Source organism: Lynx canadensis, chromosome E2 (genome assembly GCF_007474595.2).
Source record: "Lynx canadensis isolate LIC74 chromosome E2, mLynCan4.pri.v2, whole genome shotgun sequence".
In the NCBI taxonomy this organism is placed as follows: Eukaryota; Metazoa; Chordata; class Mammalia; order Carnivora; family Felidae; genus Lynx; species Lynx canadensis.
This window is the reverse complement of record NC_044317.1, coordinates 26,535,931-26,552,455: the sequence shown is the minus strand read 5'-3', so window position 1 is coordinate 26,552,455 and position 16,525 is coordinate 26,535,931. Positions and strand designations below refer to the sequence as shown.

The following is a 16,525-nucleotide window of genomic DNA, read 5'->3' as shown; positions in this document are numbered from 1 at the left end:
AGTGTGAGAGTCTTTAGCATTTAAGGTGAGAACCTGTAAAACTGGCGGGATCTAGAACTCCATTATTCGAAGTTTTATATATAAGTCTACAAAGGTGCTCCAAGGTTTCAGTTTTAAAAAAGTCCTTAAGAAATTAACACAGATGGCTCACAAGACACTTGGAAAAGCAATACCCTAATCACCGAGGAATGGCTTCTAGGCAGAGGCAGTCAAGTACTTGTTAAACCTCTCTCCAAAACTTTACTCCACATGAAATTATTCTCGACTAAACCTGGAATAAGTAAAATTATTACTAAATGACTAAAAGTGCTAATAATAAGCTCCAAGTAGTTACAGTCTTCATCTGTAGGAGATAAACTGCAGCCACACCTTCTGCTGTGGCGTATGTGCCAGCATTCTTGCAATAAATATCCGATGGGAGATCAGTTCAAGCCAGGCATACACAAAGCCAGGGGCTTTGGTAGGCCTCAAGATGTGGAATGTATTGCTGAAAGAAGAAAACCTTAGTCAGAAGAAGGTCCAAGTTAAATATGGTGAATACCACATCAATATAAGTAAGTAACATTCAAGATGTATTACATACAAATCAACATGCCTCAAATCCACAAGAATACTACTTCTCAAATTTTACCAACAAAATAGCAATCCTTAATGGGAAATCTCTATTAAATCCAACAATACTCACCAGAAAGCTGTAAGTGTCTGGAAATTAATGGTTTCCAATACATGCTCAGGTGCATTGAGTTCCAAGAGCAGCATGATAAAAATTCGATGGTAAGGAAGCTGCTGAAATTCACTTTGCCGGACATCGTGATCCTGCAGGAGAACTCCCACGACTATACCAAGAACCTACAGAGCACACAGATTACGAGCCTGTATATCATAAAAATAATTCACTTACCACTCATCAGACAAGTTTTTTTACCTTGTATTCTTAAGTCCCACATTAAAGGACACATATCATTTGAATACAAAATTATATGCTGGCACCCAAAAGGGCCATACACTGATGTGCCCCGCAGAATTTTGTTTTCTTTGAATTTCAATGATCTTAGACCAGAAACATACTCTCCACAAATACTGGTTTTTTGTAAGCTTTAGAAAGGAACATGGTACATCGTATTCCATCATGTTAATACAATGTAACAACCTAATTTTTCTGGTCTGATGTGAGTAAAGCTGACAAGAAGCAAAATGGTTTATACTTCTCTTGGCATTTAATAGATGGAAAGCCAGGGAAGCTCTCAGGCTGCAGAAATGTCTCACATACACAAAGAACTGGAAGTGCCTGGGCAGCTCAGCAACAGTCAAGCCTCTCTTGATTTTGGCTCAGGTCATGATCTCATGGTTTGTGGGATAGAGCCCCACAATGGGCTGGGCTGACAGCGTGGAGCCTGATTGGGATTCTGTCTCTCTGCTCTTCCCCAGCTTGAGTGCTCTCTCTCAAAATAAATAAATAAATTTAAAAACACAAAGAACCATACTGCATTCCACTGGATTTTCCCACTGAAGAGTGAGGGACAGGGCAACCTACTTGTAATTACCCAAGACCAAACTCTAAGTTCGTTTTTGCAGTTTTAATACTGAAATTTCCAGGAATTCTATATATGTCAAAAGAAAACCATTTTGTTCCTTTAAAGAAAACAATCAACTGCAATGTCACTCCTGGTATCTGAGGTGCTAATCTGTTATCAGTGGACAGGTCGAGCCACCCCATTCAGGGTGATTCTGCGCATAGCCCAAAATTCTATATTATCTAAATATCTTCCAGTATCGTCATTACCAAACATTAACATACTGAAATACCTTGTGGTGGTTGGAGGGGGAGGAGGGGTGGACTTTTAGTTCAGACACTACACTCCTCTAATATTTAATGACTATGTTTATAATACTATCTATGAGTTTAATTTCAGGACAGAAAAAGGGCTACTACAAAATGTTCTGGGGAAGGGACTGGGCCCTAAGAACCACTGATGCAGGCTTCAAGTGTATCAAGACTAAGGCAAGAGAGAATTTCAGACCTTGTTCAGCAGATTAATCTTTGTGACAGTGTTGGTGGCCTCCCCTGAGTGCTTCACTAGCAGTGCAATGAGGCGGACAAAGGCATCCAGGTTGTGATAGCACTTGGCTCGGATCATGGTGGGATTAGCAGCAGGATTGTGCTGCTGCTCTGCCTGAGCACGGTAACTGATTTCTACACACATTTCAGTACACAGACGAAAGAACCTTGTTATGAGGTCATCAGTCTTCAGGATTCCTTGCTGGTGCATCTACCAAAGGAATAAAAATATAAAACACAGTGAGATATAATACACACAAATAATTTTTTAATTTTCATATTTAAGAGGTATTCTCCCATTTACTCCTTGTCACATTTCTACTTCTTACTTTGTAAAAAACAGGGGTCATGAAAATGATTTATCCATTAAGGACAGATGACAGAATTCCTTAGTTTTAAGTTTAATGGAGAACAGAAATGATGGAAATGGAGAAATAGTAACATGGCAATTTTGAGTTAACAGTCCATAGCCAAGTAAAGTGGAAAAATTAGGCAAACGAACCAACTTTTAGTAACCTAAGTCATAGTTAGACATTCTAACCAATTCATAATTCCCCCAAGTAAGAGATTAAATTATGTATATTTTACTTTTTCACAGAATTTAAGATAACTTCTCCAGACTGACTTAACCAGTAACAAAATTTTTAAACTCCAACTAGCTGCAACATGAAAAGTCAAGTAATAATTTGCACAATAAGCAGGTACCAAAGAAAACAGCCACAGATCATACCTGGCTACTTAAATTTTTTTTTCAACTTTTTTTTTTTTTTAATTTATTTTTGGGACAGAGACAGACAGAGCATGAACGGGGGAGGGGCAGAGAGAGAGGGAGACACAGAATCGGAAACAGGCTCCAGGCTCTGAGCCATCAGCCCAGAGCCTGAAGCGGGGCTCGAACTCACGGACCCGCGAGATCGTGACCTGGCTGAAGTCGGACGCTTAACCGACTGCGCCACCCAGGTGCCCCATACCTGGCTACTTAAATGTAAATTGAGTTTATTTCGACGTAAATTAAGTTTAAAATAACACGGACAGAATGAATTTCTTCAAAACAAAGGATAAAGAACAAATTTTATGACATATGATTTGGAAGTGAAGCAGAGAAGTTATTTGGCTAGTACAAAAGAAGAAGGCAGTATAAGAGGTGTTAAAGGGTGCAGAGGGAGAAGGAGGTCAGTGCTTAAAGAAACCAAGCCCAAAATGGAAACTTGACCGATATCTTGGAAACTTTAAAACAATTTCACTGTCCCTTGATAAGCAGTAAAATAACTGAATTGAAACTTATGTACCCTAGGCAAGACAGAAGGTCAGCAAAGGGACTTTTGTACATTGAAATCTGAGAAACTACCAGGGGGAGGTAACAAAGACAGACTGCTGTTATCAAGAAGGTCAAGGAAGAAAGAATTCTCAAAAGAATGCAAAAGAGAATAAAAAGTATAAATACAGTATCTTTTTCAAACAGAGAGAAGAAACAAGAGTAAATAAGCCAGCAGGAAGAGCTGAGACAAGCGCCACATCCATACCCATGAAATTTTGATGATCACAAAAAAACCCCAACTGATTCAAAGTTCTTCCATCCAAATCAGAAAATCAAACTGTAAATATTCAACAACAGCTTTGCAATAAGGTGTATTTTAGAATTCTTTTAAGGTAGAGACCTACTTAGTATGATTTATTTACCAAGTTAACATTCATCTTGAACAGTAAATCCAATTTTTAACAACTTTTAAAATTCTAATCAGCTCTTCCATAATCCACTGTCATTTATTTGATAATAGATCTAATTGCAATCTTTCTTTGGTTGCACACCTAATGCTTTGGTCTCAGTTTAAAAAATATAATGGTCAATCTGCAGAAATAAGCAGATAAGCTAGTATCTCTCCCTGAATAAACATTACAATAGTTCTACTAAAGGAATTCTAAGGCCAGTTCAGCAAAAAGCACCACTCTGGCAATTAAGTAGTATGATCAGGACAAACTGGCTACTGAGTATGAATCCCTTACAGTGGTTGAAAACAGCCAGTAATAATCAAAAACAGAATGCTAAAATGGTACTATCACTCTCTTCCTACATCGTTGTTTACTCATCCTGTTCAAATATTCTTTTCTAGGAAATGGTTTCCTAACACTTTAACTCAAAGTCCAATTTAGATAAAATCACATGAAAATAAATAGAAACTATTTCCCAAAAAACTATGTTAACCAATTATAGGCAGATAAGCTACTTAGTTTAGAAAATATAATAAAAGGCTCTACCATTTAAATATTTAAGATTTTGTTGCATTTTCTTATTTTTAAAAACATGGGCTATTATGAGAATATTACTTATTAGCCCCAAATTCCCTCACTATTGATTATCAAGCTAGTAAAATTACTACATACATGTGGCAATTTCATTATTCATTATCTGATCCACTGTATTTTGTAGCTATGACTACTGAAATGGGATAAATAGAACTAAAGGGGACGTGAAATGTTGAATTTACTGCTTAGTGTCCAAAGATGAGGAATGAAATAGGCTTTATCAATTTAACAGAGTAACGATGCTGACATTTTGGTTTACATGAGTATGGAGGTAACTGTCTGACCACAGGTACATAATACTGAGCTTAAATATTGGAGGCATCACACCCTACTTATGTTGAATAAAAAGCACCTTTCTTTCCAAAAGCTCTACCTGTCCAACAAACGCAGAGAAAGCTTTGGTACTGTCACGGCCAGCTGCTGCTGAATGGTAGAGATTCACCCATTCCCTCAGAAGATACTCTGCCTTCTCCCTCAGGCCTGGAGGATCATCATACTCTGAGGCTTGAGAGATCCCAGAATGCATCATAAAGTTAGGGCCTCCATGAGCACGATCAATCATTGCTTCATAGTTGGATCGCACTACTTCCATCAGCTGGGGCAATCTAGTACAATAAATCCAGAGTGAAAATCAGTCTACTCATGGTTGTGATTTCACAGACATACAGTTGGACAATCTGCTTATTTAATAGAAACCACAACAGTGATTTCCATATTTAAGCAAAGCTATCTTTGGTCTCTTCCTGTTTACTCATGACCACATAATATGCAAATGACTGACTGACCTCACTTAAGCCACTTCTTGACCCAAAAAAAATGATGCCTGTTGAGATGGAGCTGATGTGCATAGTTAAACAAACACTCTGTGCACCTACCATGTGCCACGGTTTGTTATTTATCTTAATCTCAACAATTCTCTGAGATACTGTTTCTATTTTATTCAAGAAAAGGCTTGAGGAGGGGGGGTAAGTCAACTTGCCTAAAATCAAAATTTAAAGTGCCAGGGCTTAAACACAGGACTCCTGACACCAAGTCTAGTACTGTATGTACTGCTTGCTCTACAGCAAGGTGGCTTGGCGGTTAGTTAAGCTCTCATACTTCAAGGGACAATATTAGGCCTCACTAAAGCTTCCCGCATGTTGTACAGCAGTTCTAATAGGTAATGTTAGTAAATCTGCACATTCATTTCTAAAGCTCGTTCTTAGACTCAACACACAAAGATCCCATCACCATCCTCACCCTTCTGGAGCATTGCCTCTGGAGTGAGCATTAATCCTCATGAGAGTTTCAATGGTGTGGAACAGATCTGCCTCAGTAACATGAGCAACACTCCTTTCATCCACCAGCAGGATTTTTACCAATTGCATAGCAAATGCCACGGCCATGTAGTTTAAACCATTCTCCATTGACTGGCAACACAGAAAGCACAACGTAAGATAGACAACACTTATGGCAAACACACTTCCCAGCTACCAGAGCCCTTTTTCTGTTTAAGAAAATTCCTTCCATACCTGTGCTAGGTGAAGATCATACTGCTGCATATTAACCAAATGATTGCGAATTAGCAACTCCACTGCTTCAACATTGTATTTATATTCATCCCGACATTCAATTAGGCACCTAGAAAAAGTGTTTCTTTACTCATATAGGCTTAACCATATTGTAACAGGTAAAATAAAGATCCTATTTTATTCAGTGGTAATTTGTTCCAAATTAAGGATGCTTTGAGAACCAAATGCAAATCAGTATCCAAAATTCAAAATAGCCAATAATGAAGCAGAACAGACAGCACAGTGTTAAAACTCAAGCTTTTCTTTCAAAGCCTAGAAAACAAAGCATTTCACTTAAGACATTGAAATAGTTATATGTGAACACCACTGCCAAGAAATCACTGAAACCTTTTAAAACCAATGATCTGCAATTTATTCCCCAAAGCAAAGTACTGGTTTTGTATAATCGTCAAAGTCCCATTTGCCTTCTAGAAAAAAAGGAAACCTCTGGACATGAAAAGGGCCATGTATCTTAGAAAGCAGTTTAATAAACAGTACTTGTTTAAGATGGATACTGACCTTGTGATCTGTTTGTTACACCACGGAGACCCATATGCCCGGCCATCCTGAAGAGCTTTTAAGACCAAAAGGTGGCACTCCCTGTAGCGCAGCAATAGGTCAGCATCAGCACCACTTGTGGCATCTAGTAAACCCTCTACAGCCTATGGAAGAAAAACAGTATTCAGAAACATGGAAAATATAGTATTCAGCCCAACTTTCAAAGCCAAAAACCAAACCTTAACAGAAATTACAATATATTTTCTGGAGCCTCAAGTTAACAATGTCTCCACTCACCAAAACCCTTTTCACTCACACTCACACACACACACACACACACACACACACACACACACACACTCTCTCTCTCTCTCTCTCTCTCTCTCTCAATTCTAATTTATATTCACATGTGTTCTTCACATAAAAAGTCCCACTGTCCCTACACAGTCAAAATCCAATGGTCCGTAACAACCCTCCCACATAACCCACCTACGTGGATCAACCTTTCCCTCCAAATCTAAAGTGCTGTCTTTTAAAGTTTCTTAAATAACTGTGTTTTCAAAAAATTGTAATAAAAAAAGATTTTCCCACTTCGCCGTCGGTAAGTGCCATGACTACATTCTGTTCTGGGAAAAACTCACCCAGTTTTTACCAAACAAAATTTGTTTTATCTTAATTTTAAAATCTGAATCTAACTTAAGTAGGCGATGGTGCAGGTCACTAGATTTACAAACATAGTTTCTTCTTAAAAATAACATTTAATGGGGCACCTGGGTGGCTGAGTCAGTTAAGCATCTATCTGACTGTTGACTTCGGCTCAGGTCATGCTCTCATGGTTCATGGGATTGAGCCCCCATGTTGGCTCTGTGCTGATAGGGTGGAGCCTGGTTAGAATTCTCTCATTTCCTCTCTCTGCCCATCCCCTGCTCCCTTCTCTAACAAACTTAAAAAAGAACTAACCTTCTGGAGCAATCCAAGAGCAGCTATGGCATCCCGAGAGTTTCGAGATAATACTACAACCTCCAAAAGACTTCTAAGAGCCTGAGCTTGAGGATTCATGGCCAAAGTTGGTGGGATGGCATGTAGGTGCTGCTCCAGTTCTGTAATGCACTTATCATAAATCTGAGCTACATCATCTGTTGCCCAAGCTTGCTGTATGAGAGAAGGAAAGAACCAAAAAAGAGATAAGCAAAAATTTTTCAGATTTTTCACTGGCACATGCAGCAATTAAAAAGTATTTTAGTATGTTTACTCCCTTGATTCCCACCCCCCCCCCAATCAAAACAGAGGGGCGGCTCTTCCATTCCCTTTCCTGAACTATTCAATCTTAATGACATGAGGTGGGGCAGTGCAAGGCAGGGATGCGAGAAGGGGTACTTCACTTGACTATGGAAGGCCTGACAGACATCAACATAATCAAGTAATCAAAGAAAACAAGACAGATAATGGGACAGGATATAGCCAAAGAAAGTAGGTAATCCAAACCACAGAAAATATAGTACCCAGTCCAGCTGTCAAAGCCTAACAGAATAATAACACAGCATCATTTCTGTGATAAATATATCAAAGATGCACTATTTGAATCTATTCCTGAGAACATACTGAACAAATCCAAACCAGGACATTCTAGAAAATAACTAGCCTGCAGTCTGCAAAAGTGTCAAGGTCATGAAAGATGAGGAAAAGGTAAGGTGCTATACCAGACTGACCTGGAGGAAACTTTAAAAACATAACTAACTAAAAATGTGTGATTCTGAAATAAGTCCTTTTAACTATAAACAGATGATACTAGGACACTTCATAAAATCTGAATGAGGTCTCAGGATTAGGTATTAATGTATCAGTATTAACGTCCTGATTTCAATAGCTGTACTATGGTCACACAGGAGAATGTCTATGTAGATAACACAGACCAAAGTATTTGAAAGTGATTGGGACACCAGGGTCAGCATCTGATATTCAAATGGTTCAGGGGCAAAATGTTTTCCCCTACATCTCCCAACTTTTCTGTAAATAATTATATCAAAATTTTAGAAACTCTTTTTACAAAACATAGGCAAAGTGATGGGGTCACCATGTAAATTCCTTTAATTAGGCCAAAACATGAAAATCAACCTCATGGATTTAAAAAAAAATAAAAAAGTTCCTCTGTGTGCCATCCTGATCTAATACAAAGAATAACTATACTCATCAACCGTGGGGTAATTTTCCCCCCTTTAACTTAAACTCTCAGGAAGCAAGAGATAGATTTGATAAAAACATTCCAATTAAAATGTAAAACATTCAATTTAATGCAAGGAACAATTTACCTTCATGGGTTGGGCTAAAAATCCTGTAGGCTGACTTAAATCATTTGTGGGCAAGAAGCCAGGCACATTGCGTGCAAACTCTTCATAAACAGCCAGCTGCTTTGGGTCCACACCACCAACCTGGAAAGAAGAAAACCTATTTTGACAGGATCCTCTTCACAGAATCGAAGCAAAGTTCTTTGAAAGTGGAAAGTTTGCATGGAAGTATGCACAGGGATTCTGGAGAAGGCACACAGGAGTCACTACAACATATAATAGTTTAATTGCACATGTATGTGTGTGCACAAAACTCACAGTGTTTCCCATTTCCCTGAATCCTGTCAAAAGTCCCCTTTGTTTAAAAATTCATTTGAGCTTTTCTAGGGAAAAATACCTCAAATAGGAACACACAAAGTGAAATTCTCTAATGGAGCTGGTAACAGTGATCAGATTTCTTACATCTTCTTACTAATAAGTAGTTAATAATTAAAATAGAAGTACTAGAAGGCAAGACCAAGTTGTGAAACACAAAAACTAACAGGCACATGAACTCTTTACATAGGGATGCGACAACTGGCAAGTGCATGCAATCTAAGGTAACTTTTCTTTTTTAAAATTGTTTAAGTAATCTCTACACCCCATGTGGGGCTTGAACTCACGACCCTTAGATCAAGAATTGTATTCTCTACCAACTGAACCAGCCCAGTGACCCCATCTAAGATATCTTTATGCCTTCTCCACAGGTAACCTACAAGTGATACGCTACTGAGGGTGGGATATTGTCTCAGAAGCAACATGTAACCCCACTGTCTAAGTCCTGGTGAGGAGTTTAAGCAACATAAACAGAAAGAAAACAAAGACGGGTAGGTAGAGACAATGCCCCCAATTCTTACTTTCAGCCTGATTTGCTCTGGCATCCGCTCAGCTTGATATGTTAACACAACAGGATCACAGTACCTACGACCTTCTTGCCTAGCATGTTTTCTCAGTTCAAATTCCTGCAAATAAAAAAAGTCACTGAGGTTCTTGTTATGAGGCATTTTCTTAAATAGAAAAAAAAAATACTTAAATGGCAAAGGCTAAACACTTACAGTTGCTAATCTCTTGTCCATCTCAGGACCTGCTTTTTCTACTGCAGTCTTCTGAATAAAACAGCAAGCTAATTCACAATTGTCCTGAGCTAACTGAGCAGCTGCCTGATCCATCATTTCCCTCTGTTGTGGCGATGCAGTCTTTTGGAAGGGGAAGAGAAAGAAAGAAAACAATTTAAAGTTTTCTGTAGATAGATAAGACAGATAATAGGAGATGCAATGCTTATACAAATTTTTAAAGTTCTGACTCTATTTATGACTTACTAGCTGTGACCACAAAATAGCCTAAAATCATCTTCATCTGTAAGATGAAAATACTACTCAACCAAAACACTTTATTTTCAGGTTGTTATGAAGACAGTGAACAATATGGAAACAGTAAAGCAGTTAAAAAAAAAAAAGGCGGTGGGGGAGGCATCATTAACCATGGCATGTAAGACCCAAAATTAGCAAATGAGTTAACCTGAGGAAAGAGTGTAATTGTGTGTGTACACAAAGTCACTTTACACAGTTTTCCACTGACCTAGTGCAAGTGCTTTAATCTAAATTCTTAATAATTACTAGAAACAATATTGTTAACTTATGTATTTTTAAACCCTTCATGTCTTTAAACCAATAAATATTTGGATACCTACTATCTGCAAAACACTGTGTTGAGGATACAATAGTGAGCAAAAAAACATGAGGCTTCACCTCACAGCATTTACAATTCAACAGGAGGAAAGACATCAAATGTGATGACATGCAAAGAAAAAGAAACTCAGGCACGCGTAAGAAATTATGTATTCCACCAAGAAAATAATCAACCTACACGAAGGGCTGAGGCAAAACTGTTTTTCAGGTTGGTAGATATGCTCATAAGCAAAGGTTCCCTGCAGGTAATCATAGCCATTCCAGCTGTTAAGTTCCGCATCATGTGATGAGCTGCTATTCGCATTCGAGATTCCTCAGAATCCAGAGCAAAATCCTTCCTGACTATTTGCTCACAAGTAGTCATAGCAATCTTAATTGATCGATCCACCACAGGATGGACCAGCTCCTGGACAGCCCGTTCAATTGCCTGGCGCACACACTGCTTCAACTGTGGATGAGCCTGAAACAAGGGAATCTAGGTGGGGGAAACAAGTTAAGTCAACAGCTTGTTTAAGGTAAGACAACCCAATTTACATCAGTCATCACACCTGTGATTTTGGAAATGACTTCAAAGTTAACCATTAACTACCAATTTCTACTTTAAATTAACCAATGAAAAGCTCAGGAAATAGAAGCTAGTCTACAGAGAGAGTACTATTCGTTATACCTTATGATATGTGATAATAAATAGGTCTTTGCGTTTTTAAAAATTCTAAAAGTTTGATGTGCAAATTTTTTATTGCAGGATCCATTATGTGCTTAGTTAAAATCTGTAGCTTAAGTACTCTCAAAGAAAGACCCAGGCGCTTCGGGGCGCCTGGGTTGCTCAGTCAGTTGAGCGTCTAACTTCAGCTCGGTCATGATCTCACAGTCTGTGGATTCAAGCCCCGCGTTGGGCTCTGTGCTGACAGCTCAGGGCCTGGAGCCTGCTTCAGATTCTGTGTCTCCCTCTCTCTCTGCCCCTCCCCTGCTCATGCTGTCTCAAAAAGAAATAAAAACATTCAAAAAAACCTTTTTTAAATAAAAAAAATGTAGCTTCTATAGTTGCGTGGAGAAATAAATGCAGAAAGAATCAGGTTAACAGAGAAAAGGATTTCTACAGAAACATTACTACAAATAATTCTCCAGAATAGCAAACATTTACATTACCATACATTGAAGCCACTTTGCTTCACTTGAATGACTGTTTCTAATCTTTTATCTCTGGTATGCCCTAATACTCACTTGATCTCTTTAACTTAATGAATTTGTGAGAAACTTCTAAAATACTCATGATGGATACATAAAAATATTCAGATTACTGACAGTGTTATAAAGGGGAAGCACAATTTCTAAATCTAAGGGCTCCCCCCACCCCACAAAAAATTAAGTGCCATGGGGGTACAGGAGGGAGACCTAGGTTAAGATTTTTTAATTTTTTAATGTTTACTTATTTTTGAGAGATAGACACAGCGTAAGCAGGGGAGAGGAGAGAGAGAGGGAGAGACAGAATCTGAAGCAGGGCCCAGGCTCTGAGCTGTCAGCACAGAGCCCAATGAGGGGAGTGAAATCACAAACCATGAGATCATGATCTGAGCCGAAGTCAGATGCTTAACCAACTGAGCCACCCAGGCGCCCCTAAAATGATCTTTTTTAAATCCCTTTGTGTCCTTTAAATAAAAAAGCTCAATGTATTAATGTTATTCCTGTATTTGTGAACATGGGCAGTTTCTAAAAATCAAACACCATGAATATTCCAGTATCTGATTCTGAACAAGTGTTAAGTAGACTAAAAGAAGATAATCATCACTCTCAATACACAGAGTAAAATACCTGTAACTATTGGCATTTTATATGACTTCAGAGCAATCTTCCTTCTGGAATACAGAAATGTAACTGAAAGGTATTAAGTCCCACTTTTAGATCCTGGCTTGGAGACTTTACACATACACACAGGAATCAGCTCAGTTCTAGTTATCTACCAAAAGAAACGGCTTAATGCAAGGGCTAAGGGTGGCATGATAATGAAAATAAACAGCAAAAAACTATGGAATACTAAGGATCTTTTGGCCTGTGTAAGGTAATCTTGGCCATTGTGATTATATCGCCAGCTGATTAATCCCACAGGGTTTAGATATGAGTAACCAACATAGGTGATTTCCAGTCACAATGACTATATTTTTAGAGTAGGAAAAAATCCCAGCTGTACTATACAGCAGTTGCCAATCCCTCCTTTCTGTACAAAATCCTCTAAGATCTAGGAAACCAGAAGGAAGGAGAAAAAGAAAAGGAAGGTGACCCATTTACCTTGTCATAAAGTAGGAATTGGGGGATGAAGCAGTTGTTTACTTACTGTTGGATTTAAGGTAATGTGTGGTGCCAGGCCTGCAAGGGAATAGACATTGATGTCGTGGTAGCTGTACTGTGGCTGTGGTGGAACTGTGGCTGTACAAGTGGTACTGGTAGCTGGTGTTGTAGAAGTTGCTGAATGTTAAAGACATAAAATAAGAGCTAATAAAAAGCACATTTCTTGACTTTGCTAAAAATCAAGGCATTAGGCAGTCTTTAACTGGATTAGTCTCTTGGGGGTGGGAGTGGGGGGTGAGAATGGCATAGGTCTCATTTTCCACCCTAAATTGTAACAAAAAAATTTCTATTGTTTTAATACAGAGATTTGAACAAAGTATGTAAAGCTATGTCAGTGACAATACCCCTGCAAAATACCCTTTGCAGTTGCAAAGAAATCAACCGTGAGGACATGCTACAAGCCCAAGACTTGTTATCAGCAAGCCCAAGACTTGTTGATAACTCTTCATTATAGACGTCTCTTTCCCATCTAGGCTGTTCTCTGGTTACAGTTGGGGATTCTTAGCTACTGACGAATGAGACAGAATGACAAGCTGGTTTATTCTTACACACCTCCTAATCTTTCATTCAATACTTCTATAGCCCCCACATTTCCAATCTATGATCCACGTATAATAATCCGCCCCCTGGGCAGGTCTAGCTGGTAGTCTGGCTACCATGTGAAGAGTAACACAGGCCCACCATGCCATGCAGTTCTTTCTGATCTCAAACACTCTAAAGAATCACCCGGCTTAGCTGGGATAGGATTAATGATACTTAGTTAAGAATACCATTAAGAATTACCCAGATGAATTCTGGAACTGAAGACAATACCTAGATATTACTAACTTTTCCTTAATAATTCAGATGGCTCACCAAAAAGTATACAAAATTTCAACACATTATGTGGAAAATTATAACTTGCTACATGCATAAAGGTGTACCATTTAAGAAAATTCTGGTAAAGCAGAAGGCTAATTATCACACTTACTTGTGGTTGTGATGGGAGGGAGCTCTTCTGGCTGCTTGACATCTTTCTTTGGAGCAGAGAGTTGCTCATCTAAGTTCTTTAGGCGATCTTTATCCTTTAGGAGGTTTCCAGGTTTTAGCTCATTGATGTCTAATGCAAGGTTCTTGCAGAGGACCTCAATCTCAAACTTCAAGTTTAACTGCATAATTCAAATTATATGAATTTTGAAAACAAAAATGTAGTTTTATTCACAATATATACTATTCTCATCCAATTGTTACAGTGCTTCCCCCCCCCCCGCCCCCTGCAATTCTCCGCCTTTCCTGTCAATTTTAATAATGTGAAGGATTAAGGAAGTTTCAAAGGATAAAGCAGCAACAAATGTACCTTTAAGTCATGTTCCTGATGTAGCTCTGCCAATACATTCATAATTGCCATCGTCCAGGGGTTGGGTGGCCTAAAAACCTAAAGAAAAGCTATTATGTTAAGTTGGTCCCCAAATCATTCTTTAATTCGCATTATTTAAAATACTTAGGCACTTATACCTGTGTGGCCATAATAATCTATATCATAATTTAGAAAACCATCAAAACCCAAAAACATCCATTAAAATCAGAGTTATTAAATGATGCTACCTTAATCTCTCACATTGGAAATCCGAGTTTCCCTGAGAAAGACTGAACTAGCTCTATCTTCAGAACTAAGGATATAATCTCATACCCTTTTGCTGAAACAGACTAACTCTTACAGATTAACCATCAATAAAATATTAAAATCTACTCACCACACTGCGAATGCTAGATTCTAAGACTTTGGCAACAAAGGGCACTACATAGAGCAACTCTTGTTGTCCTTTAACATAAGCCTCTAGCAGCAAAGATTTTACATCCAAGTCCTAGAATAAGAAAAATATTTTTAAAAGCTGGGAATATACTTCAAAACCCCTCACAAAGCACCAAAGAAAGGTATTTTGCAAACTCATTCCCAAATCAGGAATCAATATAATATGACCCTTGCCTTACAAAAAAAGGGTGACAACCAGACCTTTCTGGCTTTTATTGTGCTCAACAATATAGAATCATGAGCATGCAATTACAGATTCAAAACATGGGCCAAACTCTTACAAACACCCCAAATCATTAAAACAGTCCCAAATACAGTCAAGACTTTTAGACATAATATGCTATATGAACATTCTCAATTTTTACATGAACCTCTGGCTGGAACTCACAGTGTGTAAGATGGGTTTATTTTTAGCTAATGTGATCATTCCTAGCCAATGTCCCAAATTCTTCAGCAAAGAACGATCTGAAAAATTGGCTGCAGCTTTATCAGAGGTCAGGAGCACCTGGTATAGGATTAAGAAATATAGAAAATAAGTTTAAGAAAAAATTCTCAACTGAATGTTTGAGAATTCCCTTTCATCCAACATTAAAAACAAGACGTCAATTCTGAGAACATACCCCAAAGTAGATCTACTCCATATTATTAGAGTGTAACTATACAAGGTTAAGGGGTCATGTATAGTCCTACAGAAAAGTATTTTAAAACTGAAATTTTTAGCTAGGTTTGAAGCAGGCACCCAAATGCAAATCTATTTTGAGGAGCAAAATTCAATTCAAATGATGATTAAAGCTACGGTTCTAAGGCCTTCAAGACAACAAGCATATGAAGAAATGTAACCAAGATCACAGTATCTACTACAACCTTTTAGTATTATCCAGGTCACTATGTATCTCTAGAGAGAACTAAAATAACTTTCTGAAATACATTATAATAATGCTAAAGTGCTTCCTTTAAAATTTCTGGATTTAAATCTATATTTAATTACCTATCTATTTCATTAATTCTGTAGTTCTTACTTTCCTAAGGGGGACAGACACATCACATGAGTGTGTTTTGGGGCAAGCATATACATCCATCTACATATTACTTCTTAATTTATGGCTATAAATTTAAAGTTGTAATTTAAATTTGTTTAAAAGAATCTTGAAATTTTGCTCCAGAATATGTAGAAACTTTTACATCCCAATCATCATTGCCATCAGATTAAAAAAAAAAAACAAAAAACAAAAAGTGAGTATAGTTATGTTCCTTAACTCTACAGATCAACAGCAGAATGGCACAAAGTCAGCTGTGTAACACAAAGAGCCAGGAATTATTTTGCACTACAGCGTAACCAGGAATGGGAAAAATTTCCATCCACAGGTTTAAATATAGTGCTGGTTCCTAAGCCAATGCCCAAATCATTCACCAAAGAATGATTACAGCTATATGATAGGTATTTTATTTCTCAGGAGGAATAACATTTCAAGAAAACCTAATTTCATGCAACAAGCGTTAGCACATTAGGAAAACTCTGACTCTAAACTGCTGAGAATCCTTAAAACAGCTATCCTACAAACAAGTCGAGAGTCTAAAGATATGTGGCACTTAAGAAGACATAAAAGACTCACTGGAGCATTGTCTTTCTAACAGTTAAAGTTATTAACAACCTAAATATCCATTAGCAATAAACATCCATACAATAGATTTCTAGAAGACTATTTAAAAAAAACACAGAAGTGAGGGACTAGAGCTAAGAGCATATTACAAACTAAAAGCAAGTTGAAAACATAAACAGAGGATCAAGAATTAAAACCATGCATGAAATGATGAAAACAAATTTAGAATAGTATAGCTACTTTCAAAGTAAACAGTATAGAGTAGATCTTCATGAAATTCTTCGTGAAATTTAGTTCCGTATCTGAAACAAACCCTAGATAACCTAGAGAAAAAACAGCCAATAAATATCTCCCCCAAAATTC

The 16,525-nt window shown here is 37.8% G+C and overlaps 1 protein-coding gene and 1 non-coding gene across 8 annotated transcripts in view; both read right to left on the bottom strand.

The window, feature by feature from the left end:
• Nucleotides 1-16,525, bottom strand: part of CNOT1 (CCR4-NOT transcription complex subunit 1) — a 102,526-nt gene that overhangs the window by 8,706 nt on the left and 77,295 nt on the right. For 3 of the 7 annotated variants that reach the window (XM_030299133.2, XM_030299135.1, XM_030299134.1), the window contains exons 26-42: nt 14,950-15,066; nt 14,503-14,613; nt 14,106-14,183; nt 13,740-13,917; nt 12,756-12,886; nt 10,602-10,898; nt 9,791-9,931; nt 9,593-9,697; nt 8,721-8,840; nt 7,372-7,563; nt 6,433-6,575; nt 5,875-5,983; nt 5,603-5,772; nt 4,737-4,968; nt 2,022-2,270; nt 686-849; nt 370-487 (exon numbers count right to left, since the gene is read on the bottom strand). In XM_030299133.2, coding sequence (XP_030154993.1) covers nt 370-487; nt 686-849; nt 2,022-2,270; nt 4,737-4,968; nt 5,603-5,772; nt 5,875-5,983; nt 6,433-6,575; nt 7,372-7,563; nt 8,721-8,840; nt 9,593-9,697; nt 9,791-9,931; nt 10,602-10,898; nt 12,756-12,886; nt 13,740-13,917; nt 14,106-14,183; nt 14,503-14,613; nt 14,950-15,066 — 2,655 coding nt within the window. Of the gene's footprint in view, nt 1-334; nt 488-685; nt 850-2,021; nt 2,271-4,715; nt 4,969-5,602; nt 5,773-5,874; nt 5,984-6,432; nt 6,576-7,371; nt 7,564-8,720; nt 8,841-9,592; nt 9,698-9,790; nt 9,932-10,601; nt 10,899-12,755; nt 12,887-13,739; nt 13,918-14,105; nt 14,184-14,502; nt 14,614-14,949; nt 15,067-16,525 lie in introns of all 7 variants that reach the window. The other 4 variants (XM_030299130.1, XM_030299132.1, XM_030299131.1 and 1 more) reach the window with 2 other exon arrangements.
• LOC115503581 lies at nt 15,805-15,942 on the bottom strand. Its single transcript, XR_003965420.1, has one exon. It is a non-coding gene; the product is annotated as a small nucleolar RNA SNORA46 (small nucleolar RNA).